Source organism: Python bivittatus, unplaced genomic scaffold (assembly GCF_059951505.1).
Source record: "Python bivittatus isolate LINGU-HERP-01145 unplaced genomic scaffold, Pbiv_v1 ctg000430_np1212, whole genome shotgun sequence".
Classification (NCBI taxonomy): Eukaryota; Metazoa; Chordata; class Lepidosauria; order Squamata; family Pythonidae; genus Python; species Python bivittatus.
This window is the reverse complement of record NW_028277071.1, coordinates 3,874,262-3,893,025: the sequence shown is the minus strand read 5'-3', so window position 1 is coordinate 3,893,025 and position 18,764 is coordinate 3,874,262. Positions and strand designations below refer to the sequence as shown.

Sequence of the window (18,764 nt, the reverse complement as noted above, 5' to 3'; positions counted from 1 at the left end):
ATATTCTTGAATTCTTTCTCTTCATTAGGTGTCCCCTAATGAAGTTATAGCTAATTTCATCTGGGCAAGGTATATTCTTTAATTCTTTCTCTTCATTAGGTGTTCTCTGCTGTTCAACTCAGGCCTTAAAACAATTATGTAGCATTTTGGGGAGAAGATACAAATCAATAAACCAGCACTGGAGGCCAAGATGGAGAAGATCTCCACAGCTACCATATATTTCCCCTTGGTGCATAAGTAGGTTGGAACGAAGGACAACCAAACAGTGCAAAATAACAACATGCTGAAAGTGATAAACTTGGCTTCATTAAAACTGTCAGGCAGCTTTCTGGCCAGGAAAGCAAGAGTGAAACAGATAATGGCCAAGATACCCATAAAACCCAATACACAATAAAACATGATAGCAGAACCTTCATTACATTCCAGAACAATTTTTTCAGTTATTGAGTGAGTATCAAAATCCGGGAATGGAGGTGAGGTTGCCAACCACACAGTACAAATAGAGGCTTGTATAAAGGAGCTAGAAAGAACAATGGAGGTTGCCAGTCTTTTGCCCACCCATTTTCTCATTTGGGATCCTGGCTTGGTGGCCATGAAGGACAGAACCACAGTGATGGTTTTGGCTAGTACACAAGACACTGCCACTGTAAAGATGATGCCAAAAGCTGTTTGGCGGAAAAGGCATGGTATCTTCTCAGGCCGCCCAATGAATAGCAAAGTACAAAGGAAGCAGAGGAAGAGAGAGATGAGGAGAGTGTAGGTAAGGTTCCGGTTATTGGCCTTCACGATGGGAGTGTCCTGGTGCTTGAGGAAGATTCTAAGCACCAAAGCTGTAACAGAAGAGAAGGAAAGAGCAAATATGGCCAAGCTGATCCCTAACGACTCTTCATAAGACAAGAAGCTTATATCTTTTGGAAGGCATGCATTTTGGCCATAGTTTGAATATTTATCCTCTGGACACTGGATACAGTCATCCATATCTGGAAAAGAAAGCATTAGCAAGAAATTTCTGGGAAGATTTATGTAAATTTCTACTAAAATTTCATAGATTTATGTACTACTTCCGTTAGACATTGTGAAAGAAAATACACCTTGATATAAGAGAGAGATAAAATAGGGCTCAGGGGTATCACAGAAGATACCCCCTTCTTGCCTTTGATTGTATTCCCATATATTCTGTATCTGTGAAATAAGATACCATGCTACCCTCAAGAACACAGAGATTACTCCATGAGACCATGTTTTTTCCTCCCTTCCCTAATCCTAATCACCCCCACATTTTGAATGATCTTGTGGAATTCAAGATCACAGCCAATATTTTGAAAACCTCTCTGTATCGTATCTCTTACCTGTCTGGTTTGACATTTTCCCTTCAGGGCATGGAAGGCAACTGTAGCAACAGTTTGGCTTCCCTTCTATCTTTGTCTTACTGGTGCCTCCATGACATTTGTTGTTACAGAGAGAAAGGGGCCATGCCTGTTCATAAATGCAAAGGGTAAGTGATTTACAATTTTTGAAAATTACTTTATGAAATGGGCTAAGAAATAGCATACTAGCATGACTTTTCAAGAGCATTTGCGGACTGATATATAGCAGTTTCACTCTTTTACAAATATGATGTAAGCTTTGGCAACCATGCCCACCACCTCATGTTATTTCTACTCAGTTGTTTCACATCATGGTTTTTCATAGCTATTAGCTCTGTTTTTTTTCTAAATTTTGTTTTGTTTTTGTATGATAGGTATAGAGGACAAACTAGTAGCTGGCATAATGTGATTGGTTGATTTTTTTTGCCATTGTGATTTATAAACTATAGCTTGAATGCTTCACATATCATGCATTCCCAGCTAATATGGACTGAATTGGCTAAGATAAGACAAGTCACCTAAGGAAGTGGCCCTAGAGATGTCTTTACATTGGGAGGCTAGAATGAACAAAAGTAGAATTTTGAAATATCTAGAGAAAATAAGTGAGATAAATTCAAAGAATTATCCAATGACAGATCAGTTACTTCAGGGGCTGAATAACCTGCACTTTTTTCAACATCAGAAAATCACTTACAATTTCACAAATTGAGTTCAGTTCTTACCTGGTTGAATCTATTTGGCCATTCAATATTATCTCCATGAATGTTTAACATTCTTAAAGAAAAAGCTGGGGGTTCTATTTTGCCAATTCTTACTCTCTGAAAGGATTGGTTTGGGAAAGTGATCCAATTTAAAATGTCAAATCCTGCTATTAATGAACCATTTTCATCAAAAGAAACCTTTTCGCCAGCAGAGTTGTTAAATGAAACGCTTCTCAGATAGCGGTGGAACTGAAATCAGGAAGAATGAAAAAATACGAATGTGATATTCAAAAAGAGCTAATGGAGCAAATTTTCACATCTGAGATTCTCTCTCTCTCTTTCTCTTTCTCTCTCTCTCTCTTATCTCCCAGAAGCTTTATCTAGGTTAAAGAAATACTAATATATGTAAAAAGACAGTATATAACCTAGATTTCCACTCTTACAGATGTGGTGAACAGGCATATACATTTCAGCTTGGAATACCATTACCTGCCAGAGTGACTGATTCAGCAGGTTCCATATTCCTCCCTGTGCTCTTGCTCTGTGCACGGACTTGGTTGAATGCACATCATGCAGAGCGTGAGCTACGGCATAGACAGCATTATAGATGCTGTAGCTGTGAGCGGCCAGATGTGTTTCAAAAACAGTTATAGGAAGAGAGTCTAGTTTTTCTTCCCCAGTGCAGATTTTGCTTTCTTCTTGGTCTGCCAGAGAAATGGGAAACACACAGTTAAAAGCTTGTTCCCAAAAAGCTTTGATGAAACCGTCTTCTCCTGTCCCTTTAGGATTTCTGGCGTGAACAAAGTTCTGGAAGCCAAACAATTCCTTTCTGTGCATTGCCAGTGATAGAGCACCATGCATGAAGTCTAAATTCCAATCATTTTGAAAGGGAAGTGATGTGAAGTCCATTTGAGCTGTCATAATCCAGACCTTTGTTACCATTGGTATATTCTCAAATTCCGAGAAGTGAAGTACCATTCTCAAAATAATGATGGTCTGGATTTCACCATGTACAATCAATACATTTGCAGTGCTTTTCATGATACCCAAGAATGTTTCAAAGCCCTCCTTCACCATTTGATCAGCAAATACAGAAAAAGTTAGCTGTGGGAATCTTTGTATGATGTCAAAGCAGATACCACTCTTGGAGAACATGGGAAGCACTTCCTGTATGAATCTCTCTCCATTAACATCATTCAGATAAACCACTCCAACCCATCGCCATTTGAAATACAGCAATAACTTCAGAATACCCTCATATTGGAGGGCCACACTTGGGAACATCTGCTGGAAAAAAACTCCTTGGGTCTGGTTCTCCATCATCAGAGCAGAGCCATATGTCAGCTAAATAAAAAGGGAACACCGGAAAAGATATTTCCAAAATAAAACCAGTATGTCCATGGGTGTTTGTCCATACATGTTGCTGATGGATCATCTAATTAAAATCTAAATTCTCTCTTCTATTTTTACTTTTTGTTTTATCGTTCACATTTAATTATCATGTATTTCTGTTTCAAATGGCATGAAACCAATGCACCAAATTTTAGCATTGTCTTGTGTAAAGCATGTCTTCCTCCTGCCCCCCTCCCAGTTGCTTGAATTTATTTACAAGAATGTGGCTAGCAAATCATAAAAAGCTGCTCCTATTCACATGACATAATCTACCTTCATGAAGAAAGGAATTGACAAGTCAAAATGGAATTAATAAATTCTTTCCTGGAAGGAAGAGTTTCTATTTAAGTTAAGTCTTTGGATTTCTCTCTATTTTGTTCACTTCTTTCCCATAACTTGGCCACAAAAATACTTCAAATTTGATAGAAGAGATTCTCCCTTCTTAAATCCTTAAGGTCTATCCACACTGCCTACCTGTGGGATCTTGTACATGCAGATAATAGTTGCCATGTTGAGACTGACATCAGAGTTAGGTCCCCCAATAACTGCTACCAGATTATTTTGGGCATCACATTTGTAATTTGGGAGGAATTTGTCTTTTGTGGACAGAAGCTCCATGGAAGCAAGATAAATTACACTGGCACTGAAATCATTATTGTAGATACTGAAGCCCAGGGTGATGTTAGATAAGAGTTTGGTATTGTCATTTATCTCCTTTAAAGCAAATTCCAAAGCCAAGATATGTTGGTAGTGCTGTTTCAGGACCCTATGATGAGAGAAATTCAGCTATAAATGTTGTTTTAGCAAAGATCTTGTTTGAAATTAAATTGTTTGCTTGGCCCTTGTCCTGGAATAACCTTGTGACTTCTCTGAAGATTTTTCAGAATGCTAATATGCTTCAATCAGATTAAAACAGAACAAGTGTGAATTTTTTTTGCAGATATCCCTTGGTGCTTTTTCTCAGAATAGTTTTCTATTCTTTCATTTCTGAAACACTTTGTCCAGTTTATAGTGAACCTGAACAGCAGAAGCACTTCTGAAGAGTCTAGTAGGACTTTTTCACTCTTTTTTAGAAAACAGTTTTGCAGGATTTCATAGAAGTTTCAAAACTTTAAAAGAAGATTCTGAATTATTTTAGAAACAGAAATTTGCCAGAGAGGTAGACCTAACTTTTCAGTATGGGACTCAAAATTGAAATGGTCACAAAATCTCGTTTGTTGAACCAGTGAATCAACGACACTCATGTTCTTCTTGCATTGGTTTTCATACATTCCAGATTTCAAAGTGATTTGCTGAGCACTGAAAATAGACGGAGTCACCATCCTAACTCCTATTTCCAATAACATCGATTTCTTGGAGTGTGGCTAAGAAATGGATAAAAATACAGAGCTTTGGCAAGGGAACCCATTGCTTTGTTGAAATGCTAAGTGCGGTCCAAATGTGGTTGCAAAATTTAGCTCCTTAATACCCATGACCTTAACTTTTGGGAAGGTTACAAAACTACTCTGGTTTCTTTTGGAAGACTTTCTATGAATGTCTTCTTGGTTCTGTTATGGGCCATCTTCTCTTTAGAGGAAAAAGAGCAACAACTACAGGATCCATGACAATCATAGTGGATGGCTCATCTTCTCCCTTTGTCACCCTCAAATAAATGGTGATCACCCAGATTATGAATATTGTATTTAAGATACCAACTTTGAACCTTCCCCTCCCTCTTATTCTTCTCTCATTCTTCAACTTGTGCAGAACATCCAGATTAAGACTGATAATACTGTATATAACGGCAAGTTTAAAACTGCCTCTCCTTTTATCCTCTCCATCCTGCAACCTCTGCAGGATAAGATGTTTAGACCATTTGCATGGAGCACACAAAGATTAGGGGGACAGCAATGAGGAGACAGTCTCACAAAAAATACCTTCATTCAGTTTACAACATTGGGAAGTAAATTCTGTTAGAATGTGCACACATACTGGTTTCTACTCCTTCAAAATATTCTCTTAAAATTCAAAGGTATCTATCACCCAGAAGTATGGGTGGCAGGAAATAAGGTAATAATTTGCAGATCCATCTCAGTATAAAGAATTCCAAATCTGCTTCCCTTCCAAATGTCCCAGGATGGAAACCTGCAAAATGTGGAGGGACATCACAAACAAATGACTGTTATGTTGAAAAACCCTGACCCTCACATTTTTAAACAATTAGTGTATAAGGATTGGAACCAGCAGAAATATGGATCTGAAGATAGAATTCATCATGATCAGAGTCTGCCACCATTCTTAAAGAAGAAAAGAGAAAAGGTATCCATTATTTTCTCATAAATGACTAAAACAAACCTGCATCAACAAAATTCCCCCCAACACACACCAATAGAGACACAGCATAAAACATACTTGGGAAACACATGTGCCAGGATTAAGAAAACTAAGTGCCTTACACAAAATCACCCAAGAGTGCAGAAGAAGGACGTTCTTCATAGGAAGTAGGATTTGAAAAACGGTAAGTGTGAGAAATGATGCCAGCCATTATGAAATCTCCAGACTTGTAATACTTATGATGAATAGGTAGAGGCTCACTGACATTACATCTAAAGCTAGGAATCTTGCACACTGCCAGTGGAAGTAGCACTAATACCAACACCACCAATGCTATCATATTTGATGGAACTCTTCTGGCTAGAAACTGAATCACACTGCAGTGATTTGACCCAGCAAGGTCTTTGTATAGCACTGTTCACCCTGAGTAGTTGCTGACTGTGAGAACTGAACCCATGACTGTTCTATGCAAATGATCTGTAATCCAGCTGATGAAGAATTATAAATCTCCTATCATAACCTTGAATGTCTGGTAAGCATGCTTTAATACTGGCTTGTTATGTTTCCAATAGAACTTACACCTCCCCAAGGAACTAGAGAAGGGAATACTGTTAATCTCATAATTGCAGCGGGGGAATGGTTAAGATTATGATTCAGAGATACAGATTCTTGAGGGTTTGAAAATGTGAATATATTCCCTAGACTTGAACTCAACTTTGGTGCTCCTTGCACTTCCAGTTTGGGAATGGTGCTGTAGAACACATCTCTCGCTTCTCTCTTGATTAAAGGGCTTTCAAACTCCTGAATTATTGGACTCTGTGGATAAAGAGTTTGTTTACTGGGTAATTTTTTTTAAATTACATACTATCTTGCTTCTAGTAAGCTATTGGCATGGCAACTAAATCTAAACAATCAACAGTTAGTTTAACTTGTCAGGATTTTTCTTTCTCATGGGAAAGGAATCATCCCGTTATCTTTACAACAATAACAAATAATATTTTGGCTATAGAGATCATGTGAAAAACACCTGTTATTGTGTGTTGTGTATTGTGCTATTTACTGCCACCTATTGGCATGTGTATGCTAGTTACCCAGTGGGGGTGGCATAGAGCTATAATACAAGGAGAGGAAAATGTTCAGCCTCTCAGAGTAGTTGTTAGTTGTTTTAGTGTTAGCCACTATGTAGGTTTTATGGGCTACGTAGTTGTAACAAAGTACCAAGTAGTGTACCTCTTCTCTAAGAGTTTGTAGCTAGAGATTTTGTTAAGCTTGTTTTGCTAATAAGTCTTGGATGCTACAATATAATGAGAAGATGTGTTTTTCTTTATATTTTGTATGATATTTGCATTTTATGGGGTTTTTGCATTTTTATCAATAAACACCAGTTAGTATATATTTTCTGACTGGATTTCTTTGGGAAACAAGAAATGGATATTGCATTGTGAATAGCTGTTGATATGTTTGCTTTCATGGCTAATATTTTCCTGGAGTTTTTTGCTGCGCTCTGCACAAACAGGAGTGTTTGTGATTATCACTCTGCATGACATAACTCCTACTGCATCACTATCTGCTGAGCAGATGGCGGAGGAAGATTCTTCTGCTAACTTGTTAAAAGAGATTCTGACTCAGCTACAAGTTCTGAAGCCAATTCAACAGAATCTGGCTGAGCTTAAGAATGATCTAAAGCAGATGCAAGGAAAAAAAAAGGGGGGGGCTAGATATGAAGATCAATTACAAGACCACAGAACCATAACATAAGCCAGTCATAATATTTTGGATAAATGAATGACTTATCTAGAATCACAACTGTGTTGGAAAAATCTATGTGTGATTGGTATTGAGAACCCCCCAAGTCAACCAAATCTTGGTGAATTTATGGAGGATTTTTTCAGAAATTTCCTCTCCTTAGGAATGGACTTTCCAGTCAAGATTGAACATGTGTTTAAAATTCTTCTGATGAGACAGAAGACTGGAACTAGTTCTAATATCATTATTGACCAGTTCCTTCATGTTACTACAAGAGATGAGATTTAACATATATTTTGCCAGAAAACAGTAAAGTCTCCATTGATATGGGGTTCTAACCAAAGAAAGATATTAATTTATCCTGATTTTACCAAGGAAGTTTCAGATAAGAAAGTTTTTAAAAGCCTGAAATTTTGCTAGATCAACACAACTTCAATATTTAATATGATTTCCAGCAACATTCGGGATTAATTATCAAGATAAAGTGCATAATGAATTGTCAAAGGGTTTCACAGCCGGAATACAATGGCTGGTGTGGGTCTTCCGGGCTGTGTGGCCATGTTCTGGAAGTTTTGTTTCCTAACGTTTTGCCGGTCTCTGAAGATGCCGGTCACAGATGCTGGCAAAACGTTAGGAAACAAAACTTCCAGAACACGGCCACACAGCCCGGAAGACCCACACCAGCCATAAAGTGCATAAATTTGACAGTTCCTCAAATGCAGAGGCCTTTACCCTATTGTTGAAATCTGCTGGTGGAAAAGCCTGATTCTGTCTCACTTCATATTAATGACTAAAGGAGAAGTCTGAGGCGAGCCTCATTTTAAAAGACTCACTTCATATTAATGGCTAAAGGAGAAGTCTGAGGCGAGCCTCATTTTATAAGACTTCAATTTTCACTTTTTTTCCCCCTGCATTCTTGTCAACTTCATGATAATAAGCCTGGGCATATTGCCAACATAAGTCTTTATCTCTATATTTTCCATGTTAGTTTAAATGAATAGTTTGAAGCTGTTCTGTACATTTACTTATAAGAGAGATGAGCTACTGTGGTATCCCCCTAAGAAGTCATGCATTTCTTTCTATTTCTTTATTCTTCTGTTTATTTTTAAGGTTTTTTTCCAGTTTTTATAACAATGCTACTTGCTTGTTGTTTTATTTATTTGGACTTAATCACATTTCTCTTTTTTTCTTTCAAGTATAGATTCTATATATATGTAATACAATGCTATCTGACTATTAATTTGAGTTCCTATGCAGGTTCTACATCTATGAGCAATATTAGAAAATATGATAAATGTGGAGTCCTTGGGATTCTCTGAGCTTGGTTTTCTTGCAGACATTTCATTACCTGGCTTGATTACATCTTCAGTGCTGGAGTGGGGTTTGCTCTCTGTTTATATACAGTAGCTTGGCCTGTCAGTGTTGGTGGGGGAGTTGTTTTTTCCTTGGTAGTTTCTTAATTAGGGTATTGTTTACTGCTAGATTGTTTGTCTGGTGTTAATCCTGGTGCTGATTGCTGGCAAGAAGGTGTTCAAAAACAAACAAACAAAAAAATACTTCTTGATCACTTCTCAGTTGGACTACTGCAACACACTTTACATGAGGCTGCCCTTGAAGACCATCCAGAAGTTACAACTGGTTCAGAACACAATGGCATGTGCAGTGTTGGGCACTCCTTGGTTTCCTGTGTCATGCCACTGTTGCACAAGCTGCACTGAGCCTCAGTTTCTTTCTGTGTACACTTCAAGGTGTTGCTTATCACCTTTAAAGCCCTATATGGCATGGAGCCAGTTATTTCTCCCTGAAGGTATCTGCCTGTCTGACCAGGTCAGATACAGTGGGCACATTCCAGGTCCATTCCTTTACATATTGCATTCTAGTGGGACTAGGAAGTCTGCCTTTTCCATGGCAGCCGCCTCCCTGTGAAACACCCTGGAGATCTGACAGACCCCCACCTTTTTAGCCTTCCAGAAGGCCATAAAGAGCTGTCTTTTTCCCCAGGTGCTGGGATAGGGTGAGGTAGGAGCCTGTGGATGGAACTTTTCAATGCATCCAAGGAGGATTGCTGAGGCATCAGGTTTTTGGTTTTGGTTTTATAGTTTTTATTGGTTTCTTGCTTTATTATTGTGAGCCATCCAGAGTTGTGTTCTTAAGATGGGTGGCCATGCAAATATTTCAAATAAATAAAGAAATGAAATGAAATGAAATGACACAAAACAAAACAACACACAATAACACCATTTTAAAATCAGGATCCAGAAATACTGCACTCAGTATGGGACAGTGGCTTATCACAGTATTCAGAAGATCACAATTCATAGTCACAGTGAATTATAGCTGAACTGGAGCTATAGTGTGTATCCTTAGAAAGAAGTGCTCTGATAGACACAGGAACATATAGACAGCATCTCATTTTCAGTTGTAGGTGCAAGCACACCTTTTTCCAGGGATACTTTGAAGGCTATTTACAGCTGCCTCTTCATTTATACAAGGCTGGAAGAAGATGTGGCTGATCTACCGATTCAAACTAACTGATACTTTCTCCTTGTCAGCTGTTTTGTTTTGTTCACTTCAGGCTTTAAAATAACGATGCAATATTTATGGGAAAATATGCAAAATAGTACTTGGTGTTCTCTGAGCTTGCTTTTCTATCTGAAGATGTTGCAACACCAGGGTAGGTAATTACCATTGTCAGGGCTTGGGGAAGTAGAATTTTCTGGCTGTTTACAGGTGGCCTAACATACCCTTCTTCATCCCACAACAATCATCCAATACCCAGATAAGTAGGAACCAACACCAGATACACAAGAACAATCAAGGAAGAAACAATACCCCAATCAAGGCTGATAGAAACAGCCACTGCATAAAAACAGTCCGCAAACACCTAGAACGCAACAATACCCTGAGCTACATATAACGTCCACTTGAGTAGTAATCCTAAAACAGAGAAGATTCCCTCTATTTGGTAGAACCTAAAAGAGAAGATCTCCACAGCCACCATATATTTCATGGTGATCATTATGTCAGTATAAGACTAGGAATGTCCAACTTCAGATTCCAGCCTAGTTACGAGGCTGATTCAGAAGCCAATTGCTTGCTTTCAGACTAAACCATGGCTTAGTAACTTATTACTATCAGTTTCCCTATGTGTTCCTCAGAGTCCTCCTGATCACACTAACATAATCTGATGACAAATTACAAGAATCTAGCAATATTCTCCTAATGTCTTATTTTCCACATCCTCCTATGCCCCTTGATTTGAAAGAGTGATCTGCCTCTGGCTTAATCTTTCTCACTGGGTTGTTGTGGAGATGGTAGTGAGGGGAAATGCTCAAAACAAATTGTAATAATTTTCCAAATATTTCAAGATATATCCTGGCTACCCTGTATCACGACAGAAGACCTGAAGGACCAGGCTGGGGACAGATCTATCTATATAGTCTTAAGAGCTGATATTGACTCGATGTCATATAATCAGTTAACTCTGTATCAGAGAAGCATGACTGATCTTGGTGTGCAAATTCAAATGTCTAGGGGCTCTTTCCATTATGATCTTCTTACAAAGAAGTATAATCTTTTGAAGTGCAATTATATATTGCTACTCAATCATGAGCCTTGGTAAATTCAATTAATCTTCCTTCCAAATAACCACATATGAAACCTAAAACTGAAATGCATGCAGACACACACACCTGGTGCAAACCATGATGGCATCATGTGCATGATTGTATCATTGCACAAATCTTGTACAGTATGTCATAATTGTCATTTGAGTGATGATGTTCTGATATTCATGATATTACTTGTCCCCCATTGTCCTCTTTTCTCATCAATACCCATTTACTCACATAGAAACAGACCCAAACAACCATGATTGTCTAAATATGATGTATGAGAAAAGAACAGTTAGGCAAGACATTATTTTATTTCTCAAGGGGGAATGGTGGGGAGAAGGTTTTGGGGAATTAAATTCATAACTTTCCAACATAAGGCTAGTAAAATGAATATTTTTAAAAAAGCACATAAGAACTTTTACGAGCCATGTTGATCCATTGGAATAAAAACAATAGCATCAAAAACAAAAATAATTTCATAAGACAGAAAAAAAAATATTACACACTTGATATTAATTTATACAAAGGTACAAAGAAGGATTATATCTAGTGCAAAAGACCATTGGTTCCTGCCCTATCTGTAAATGCCTAACTCCTTTTAAGCCTGGATAAGTATAGAAAAGAAAACAACAACAAAAATAGAAGGAAATGTGTGTATGTGGGAGAGGGCAATGTTAGTACTACAGAAACATTATCAAACTCACAATCATTCTTAAAGTTTTGTTAAAATTAAAGTGATTACCATGGTTTACCATGGAAGGTATATAAAATAAGAGGCATGGTTTGAGCAGAAAAGGGGCATTGGTGGAAGGACACTGGTGTTAATTTTTACCCTATATGCATCCCATAAAATATCTGAAGAGAGTTATTGTTTCCAGTATATTCATAATCTAAAAACAAAACAAAGATGATAGAACAGACCTGATACAATGAAAAGATTCCCATGGGGAAGGTGGGGAAAGATACTTCCAATGGAATATATTAATGGTTTCCTAAGAGGAAGTTCAGCTATATTCTTTGTGGCTTACTTGCAGCTAAATATGTAAAAGATTGCAGTTCTTGAGCCAGTAAAAACAAAAACTTGGCATATATTTATACACTGGAACAACCAACCTGGTTAATATGCACAGGTATTTATTTCAACTGTCTTCTGTGTAGTTTGCCCACAAGTAAATAGGCAGATTATTTCAATTGCAAGTCACAGCTTACTGTACTTCACTAGGAACAACTAACCAGCAGAATTCTTAATACTTTCTCCGCATTAATTGGTCTCTTTTGTTCAATTCAGGGTTTAAAATAATGATATAAAATTTGGGAGAAAAGATACAAAACAGTAACCCCGCACTAGAACTTAAGATAGAAAAGATTTCCACAGCCACCATGTATTTCCCTTTGGTGCTCAAGTAGGCTGGGAAAAAGGACAGCCAAACACTGCAAAACACCAGCATGCTGAAAGTGATAAATTTGGCTTCATTGAAGCTGTCAGGCAAGTTCCTGGCTAGGAAAGCCACCATGAAGCTGACCAAAGCAAGAAATCCTATGAAGCACAAGACAGAATAAAACATGATGGTTGACCCTTCATTGCATTCAAGAACAATTTCTTTAGTCACTGAGTGTAGATCAACATCAGGGAATGGGGGAGAGGTTCCCAGCCACACAATACAAATCATGGCTTGAATAAGACAGCATGAAAGAACAATGGAATTAGCCAGTGGCTTCCCTACCCATTTCCTCATCCTAGATCCAGGTTTGGTGGCCATAAAAGCTAGAACCACAATGATGGTTTTGGCCAACACACAAGAAACAGCGATTGAGAAGATGACACCAAAAGCAACTTGTCGAAGTAGGCATGTGATTGTTAGAGGGCGGCCAATGAAAAGCAAAGCACAGAGGAAGGAGAGCAGAAGTGAAGTGAGGAGAGTATAGGTGAGATTTCGATTATTGGCTTTGACCATGGGAGTATCATGGTATCTAATGAAGACTGCAAGCACCACTGCTGTGATGAAAGAAAAACAGAATGCAAAAATGGCAGAAGTGATTCCTAAAGGTTCTTCATAAGATAGAAAGGTTGTGTCTTTGGGAATGCAAAAATCATGGTCTACATTTGCATACTGATCACCTGGGCATTGGAAACAGTCATCTGAATCTGGAATAAAGAAAGGAAGAGAGATGCATGACTGTATGTCTGTAATATTTTTAGACCACTACATCCCCAAAAGATTCCTGGCTATTTACCATGGTTCTGTTAAAACAAAAGCTGAAAATGATTAAAAACATTTTGATGTTTCACCCTTTATTGCATTTGCTTCTCCTGATGTTCATATAAGTAGATGCTCTTTGAATTTTTGTTTGGCCATTTTTGCAGTTTTTAGTCTGATTTACAGACATTGTATATACGAACTACTCAGAGTTAGTGACTGGAGTGTCAGATAGGCTAAATAAAATTAAGTAAGTAATTAAATTTAAGCACTCACTCGGCAAATTCTTCATCAACCGTTATAAACCATAGTTTATGAATTCAAACAGCCAGTGAAAAGGGTCTGTCTTTATTAACTTCCTAAATGACCAAAAGCAGGGTGCTGTACTTCTTATATTGCATCATCAAAAAAACAGAAAAGATTCTCTATCAAGAACTGTCAGAAAAGTATTTATCAAAGAGAGTCACTTTCTAAGCCTCAACTAGCAGTATTTCTGCCACTGCAAAATGCCTTTTAAAATAGTTTGGAAATATTTGTCTTTATTAAATCATATATATATATATATATATATATATATATATATATATGTGTGTGTGTGTGTGTGAATGTGTGTGAATATATATATACTGTATATATACATATACACATACACACACACACACACATATATAATGTAATGTAATATAATATAATATAATATAATATAATATAATATAATATAATATAATATAATATAATATAATAATATATAAAAGAAGCCCTCCATTTATTAAATCATATATATATACGAAGCCCTCCATTGTTGGGACATCTTACCCTCCTGTTTTGAAATCTTCCCTTCTGGACATGGAAGGCAATCATAACAGCAAAATGGTTTCCCTTCTTTCTTAGTCTTCCTATATCCTAAAGGACAATGATGATTGCACATCGAAATAGGATGTCCCTGTGCAACAATGGAAAAAGTGAAGTTTTAAATATTTGAAATGGATAAATATGGAATTTCTTTTGGAAGTTTTGCTCCTCAACTTCTTTGCAGTAAATATCTCAGGAGACAGAGAGAGGAAGAAATCTGGCCTTGCTCCTTCTCCATTCCTATCCATCCCTTTCATGCTTTTAATTGGATATAAGGGATGCATCAAACATTTGTAAATTCCATCCACCATTCAGAGACTTTCATGAAGGAAACTACTGGGTGCTCAGATGGTTGGAGAGGACAAATGTATTTTTTGTGGGTTTATGCTCTACTGAGAGATTCTCATGGAATGAATCCTGGGTAAAATGGCCAGTGAGACCATTCATGTTGAGGGCTTGAATAACCCCCACATACTTGCTGAAAATATATATGGAGATTAATTTTAATCTGAGAGCCAGTTTGGTGTAGTGGTTAAGGCATCAGGCTAGAAACTGAGAGACCGTGAATTCTAGTCCTGCCTTAGGCACGAAGGTGACCTTGGGCCAGTCACTCTCTTTCAACCCTAGAAAGAAGGCAGTGGCAAGCCACTCCCAAAATCTTGCCAAGAAAACTGCAGGGACTTGTCCAGGCAGTTGCCCAGAGTCAAAACTGACTCAAAGGCAACCCCCCCACCCCCAACAAATTATTTAGTATTATAGTCCGCTGGTTTTTCCATTTCCTGAACTTTGGCTTAATGAAGACACTTTCTCATTCAGTCCTCAGTTTGCCTAAAAATGGCAGCATGGACACTTTGCCTTCAAACATTCTGGTCCCTCCAGGAAAAAAAAAAAAAAACAAGTCCCCCAACACCCCTAACCTACAAGTGTGTCTCTGTATGTAGTTAAAAGCGATGATAGTACAAATTACTGCTTCATGTTTTATTTGGTTTTGACTTTGAAGAAGAACATATTGACATTTGTTCTTATTGTACAGTTATGAAACGTAGGAATGCATCCACATGAGGAACATGAAGAGAAGAGGAATAAATGCAAATGAAAGTTGCCCAAAGAAAACCAGACAATTATTGCAAATTTTATGGATGGTTGTTTGCATTTATAAAAAACAATCAATGGAATCATCAGGTAGATACAAACTGTACCTGATTAAACCTACTTGGCCAAACAATGGTATCCTCCTCAATGGTGAGAATTTTTTCTTCTGGAGCATTTGGATTTATCTTTCCAACCTTGATTCTGCGAAAGGACTGGTTTGGGTACGTGACCCAGCTCATAACATCAAATCCTGCCATCAGCTGTCCATTCTCATCAAAGGACATTAGATCTCCAACATTATTGTTGAATGAGATGCTTCTCAGGAACCAATGCAGCTAAATTGGAAAAGGAAGGGAGATCTATTTTCAACTTTAATCATTCTGATCCTAGTCTGACAACTTATCCACTTAATCACACTGAATGTAAGACCCAGATATAGGTTATCCTTTGGTTTCTCTGTTTCTGGTGCTAGGAAACTGGGGATACTTGGTTTAGAGTAGGCCAAAGGACATTTAGGGATCCTCCTTGGTAGAACATTTCTGTGCCACCTTTCAACTTAACAGCCTTAACTAAGAAGGATCCTGTATTCTTGAGGCCCTTCGAGAACAAACTGATGAAAAAAATATATAATAAAATGAAAATGTTTTCCTAGTAAAAGAATTGACAATCTTTGTTAGGGCTAACATAAATAAATACCAAACTATTCTTCATGGATGTGATGACATTACCTGCCATGGCTGTAGGTTATGAAGTTTCAAACTCCTGCTAGCCACCGTTACTCTGCGTTTCCTTTGTAAGGAACACATGGCATGTAAAGCATAAGCCACGGCATAGACTGCATTGTAGATACTATAGCTACGGCCAGTCATTGTCATGTCAAATACCGACGAGGGAAGTGTCTCCAGCCTCTCCTCCCCAGTACACTCTTCCTCAGTGTTCTCATGTCCCATGAAGCTGGGAAACACACATAGAAACACATCTTTCCAAAATTCCTTGATAAAACCATTTCCTTTCTCAGAACTCGGGTTGCTTTTCTGAATGAATTCTTGGAATCCTACAAGCTCTTCTGAGTGAATCGCAACAGACATAGCACCATGAAGAAAACTTATGGACCAATTTCTTTGAAAGGCGATTGCTGTGAATTCCATCTGAGCTATCATAATCCAGACTTTGCCTTTTGTTTTATTAGGCAGCTCCTCAGATTGAGGTAGGCAGAGCAGCACTCTCAGATTTAACAGAATCTCACTTTGTACAACCACAGCATTGGCTGTGCTCCCCATAATAACTTCATATAACTCATTCCCCTCTGACAACAGTTCTAAAATGTCAATGTTATATGATGTTTTGGGAAAACTTTCAATGAAGTCAAAGCAGATCCCTTTCTGGCCAAACACTGGAACCACATTCTGTAAAAACCAATCTCCATCATCGTAATTCACAGAAATCATCCCAATCCAGGTCCATCCAAAATATAAAAATAACTGGAGGATTCCCCTGTATTGAAGGCTATCACTTGGAAACCACCAGTAGAAAAAACCTCTTTTACTTTTTTTGTTTGTTGATGCAGCAGAACCATATGATATCTAAAATAATGAAAGGAGACAGAAAGAGAATTTTCTCTAGCAGAATGTCTTTTACGTTGTGTAAGAGTGCATTTCCTATATGGTATTCTGGATGAATTACCTTGGCATCATTCCATTTCTGCTGCATCAAATCTATTTATTAATTTAAGGAAAACAGCAATTAAAATTCCTCTTTTAATGTATGCTTTTAATGTACTGGAAGGGAAAATATTTGGTTATTTTTGGACTAAAAATAGTAGAATAAAATGTATAATGTTGAGATACTTCTTTAAAATAGTATATAGTTAAATCTTTATACCAGTTGATAGTAACATACACAACTGAAAATTCTTGATACCAGCAGGAGCTTCCCAACTGTACAGATAGAAAAACAGATATAAATAGCAGAAATATAGAATACATCTGGCCAGGAAAGGAAGAGCAGAGTATTTTCTGTAAATGTCACAGAAAAATCCAACCATAAGAATTTACCTTAGGGGGAAAATACTTGGGAAAAATGTTTCATTTAGGAAAACTGCACAGTATGCAGATTTCCCTCACCAGTCAGGCTTTCTTTATAGCATCCTCCACACTAGAAATCATGCTGCCTCCAGATGTATGCTGCTTGCTTTCCAGAAAGACTGAAAATCATTTTATCTCAATAAGATTTTGAATTGTAGTGGGATTGTGGTTCACCAATTGACTTAACTATGTGGATTGTATTAGTACTCATGTTTTAACAGGTTTACTGTATTATAGTGCTTTTTCCTTGCTATGAACCACCCAGAGTTTCAGCTGATTGGGGTGGTCTATGAATATTATAAATGAATGAATGTTGGAAACAACGAACAAGCAAGTCAATTATTCAATAGACTGACCATTCAATCATGCTGAAATAAAACTGAAAGTATGCACAATTCATACATATTTTAAATCTTGAAAAGTCAAAATGGAAAAGGTATATCCATCCATAAATAGTGGTGATACAAGCCCCATTATAAAAACAAATACATTATGAGAAAGATGACGATAAAGTTCTCCCAAGACAGATCTGTAAATGATTTTCACGCTTAAGGGAGACACGGATAAACACACAGACACAATCAAATGGGAGAGAGGGGAGAAAGAAGATAGATTAGCAAGCCCCACAAACAATATTATATTGTAAAATTATAGAAGTGGAAAGAATATCACAGTAATAAGAAAGGAGGTATTGGAAAGTCACATATCTATATCTGTATCTGTATTTATACTATCTATATCATCTATATCTACAGTGTATCTAGTTCTATATCGTTGCTGAGAAAACTGAATGTCTAACATATGGATATCCTTACTTTCAAGCAGAATTGAATCCCTATTATATTCCTTTCTGTTATATCACTTTCTATTCCCAAACCACATCTTTTTAAATAGTGGATGGCTTCTAAAAGTCCCTTATTTCATGCTTACGTCTTACCTGTGGTATTTTGTAGTTGTTCAGGATAGTTGCCAGATCAAGACATAGATTAGAATTGGGGCCGCCAATGATAGCCATTACTTTGCTCTGATCATCACACTTGTAATTAGGGATGAACTGGTCCTTTGTAGACAGCAGTTGCATTGCTGCATGATAAGTCCAGCTTGCAATAAAATAATCATTATAGATATGGAAACCCAGGGAGACATTGGGCAAGAGCTGGGAATTTTCATTGATTTCTTTTACAGCAAACATCAGAGCCAGAATGTGCTGGTAGTTATGAGTCAGGAACCTTCAATAAGAAGTATATAAGATGCATCAGTTTGCATCTTCCTCCAAAGGTGATGCCCATTATGTCTTCTCTCTTGAGATTTTACAGTTAAAAGAAGATATAATATGGCCTTCACCATTGCTATGGAGCGTATCATGGCAGGTGTAAGACAAGCACATAACATGCTAGCTTGTTTA

At 37.5% G+C, this 18,764-nt stretch overlaps 2 protein-coding genes across 3 annotated transcripts; both read right to left on the bottom strand.

The window, feature by feature from the left end:
* Positions 1–78: 78 nt before the first annotated feature.
* LOC103058803 (vomeronasal type-2 receptor 26-like) lies at positions 79–6,023 on the bottom strand. 2 transcript variants are annotated; one of them, XM_088144090.1, is made up of 7 exons: positions 5,896–6,023; positions 5,368–5,376; positions 3,935–4,103; positions 2,558–3,412; positions 2,090–2,317; positions 1,350–1,476; positions 79–980 (listed from the first exon to the last, which is right to left on the bottom strand). In XM_088144090.1, the coding sequence occupies exons 1-7, from the start codon at positions 5,982–5,984 to the stop codon at positions 79–81; spliced, it is 2,379 nt and encodes a 792-aa protein (XP_088000216.1). In that variant the 5' UTR covers positions 5,985–6,023. The 2 variants fall into 2 exon arrangements, with proteins under 2 accessions (XP_088000216.1, XP_088000217.1); XM_088144091.1 differs by lacking the exons at positions 2,090–2,317; positions 5,368–5,376; positions 5,896–6,023 and having other exon boundaries at positions 3,935–4,084.
* A 6,354-nt stretch (positions 6,024–12,377) lies between these two features.
* LOC103058566 (vomeronasal type-2 receptor 26-like) lies at positions 12,378–18,440 on the bottom strand. Its single transcript, XM_088144022.1, has 5 exons — positions 18,297–18,440; positions 16,004–16,858; positions 15,383–15,610; positions 14,148–14,274; positions 12,378–13,279 (listed from the first exon to the last, which is right to left on the bottom strand). Exons 1-5 carry the CDS (start codon positions 18,438–18,440, stop codon positions 12,378–12,380), a joined length of 2,256 nt encoding a protein of 751 aa, XP_088000148.1.
* Between the last annotated feature and the right edge of the window lie 324 nt (positions 18,441–18,764).

What these genes read in the sequence shown, in the direction of transcription:
- LOC103058803 (XM_088144090.1), bottom strand. Translation starts at nt 5,984, where the DNA reads ATGGCTGGCATCATTTCTCACACTTACCGTTTTTCAAATCCTACTTCC. An exon ending in GCATGTACAAGATCCCACAG is followed by an intron (nt 3,413 to 3,934) that starts GTAGGCAGTGTG and finishes CTTTTTATTTAG; the next exon opens with CTGACATATGGCTCTGCTCT. An exon ending in GGCCAAATAGATTCAACCAG is followed by an intron (nt 1,477 to 2,089) that starts GTAAGAACTGAA and finishes ATTTATGAACAG; the next exon opens with GCATGGCCCCTTTCTCTCTG.
- LOC103058566 (XM_088144022.1), bottom strand. Translation starts at nt 18,440, where the DNA reads ATGCAACTGCTGTCTACAAAGGACCAGTTCATCCCTAATTACAAGTGT. An exon ending in GGCCAAGTAGGTTTAATCAG is followed by an intron (nt 14,275 to 15,382) that starts GTACAGTTTGTA and finishes ATTGTTGCACAG; the next exon opens with GGACATCCTATTTCGATGTG. An exon ending in GAAGATTTCAAAACAGGAGG is followed by an intron (nt 13,280 to 14,147) that starts GTAAGATGTCCC and finishes TCTTTATTCCAG; the next exon opens with ATTCAGATGACTGTTTCCAA.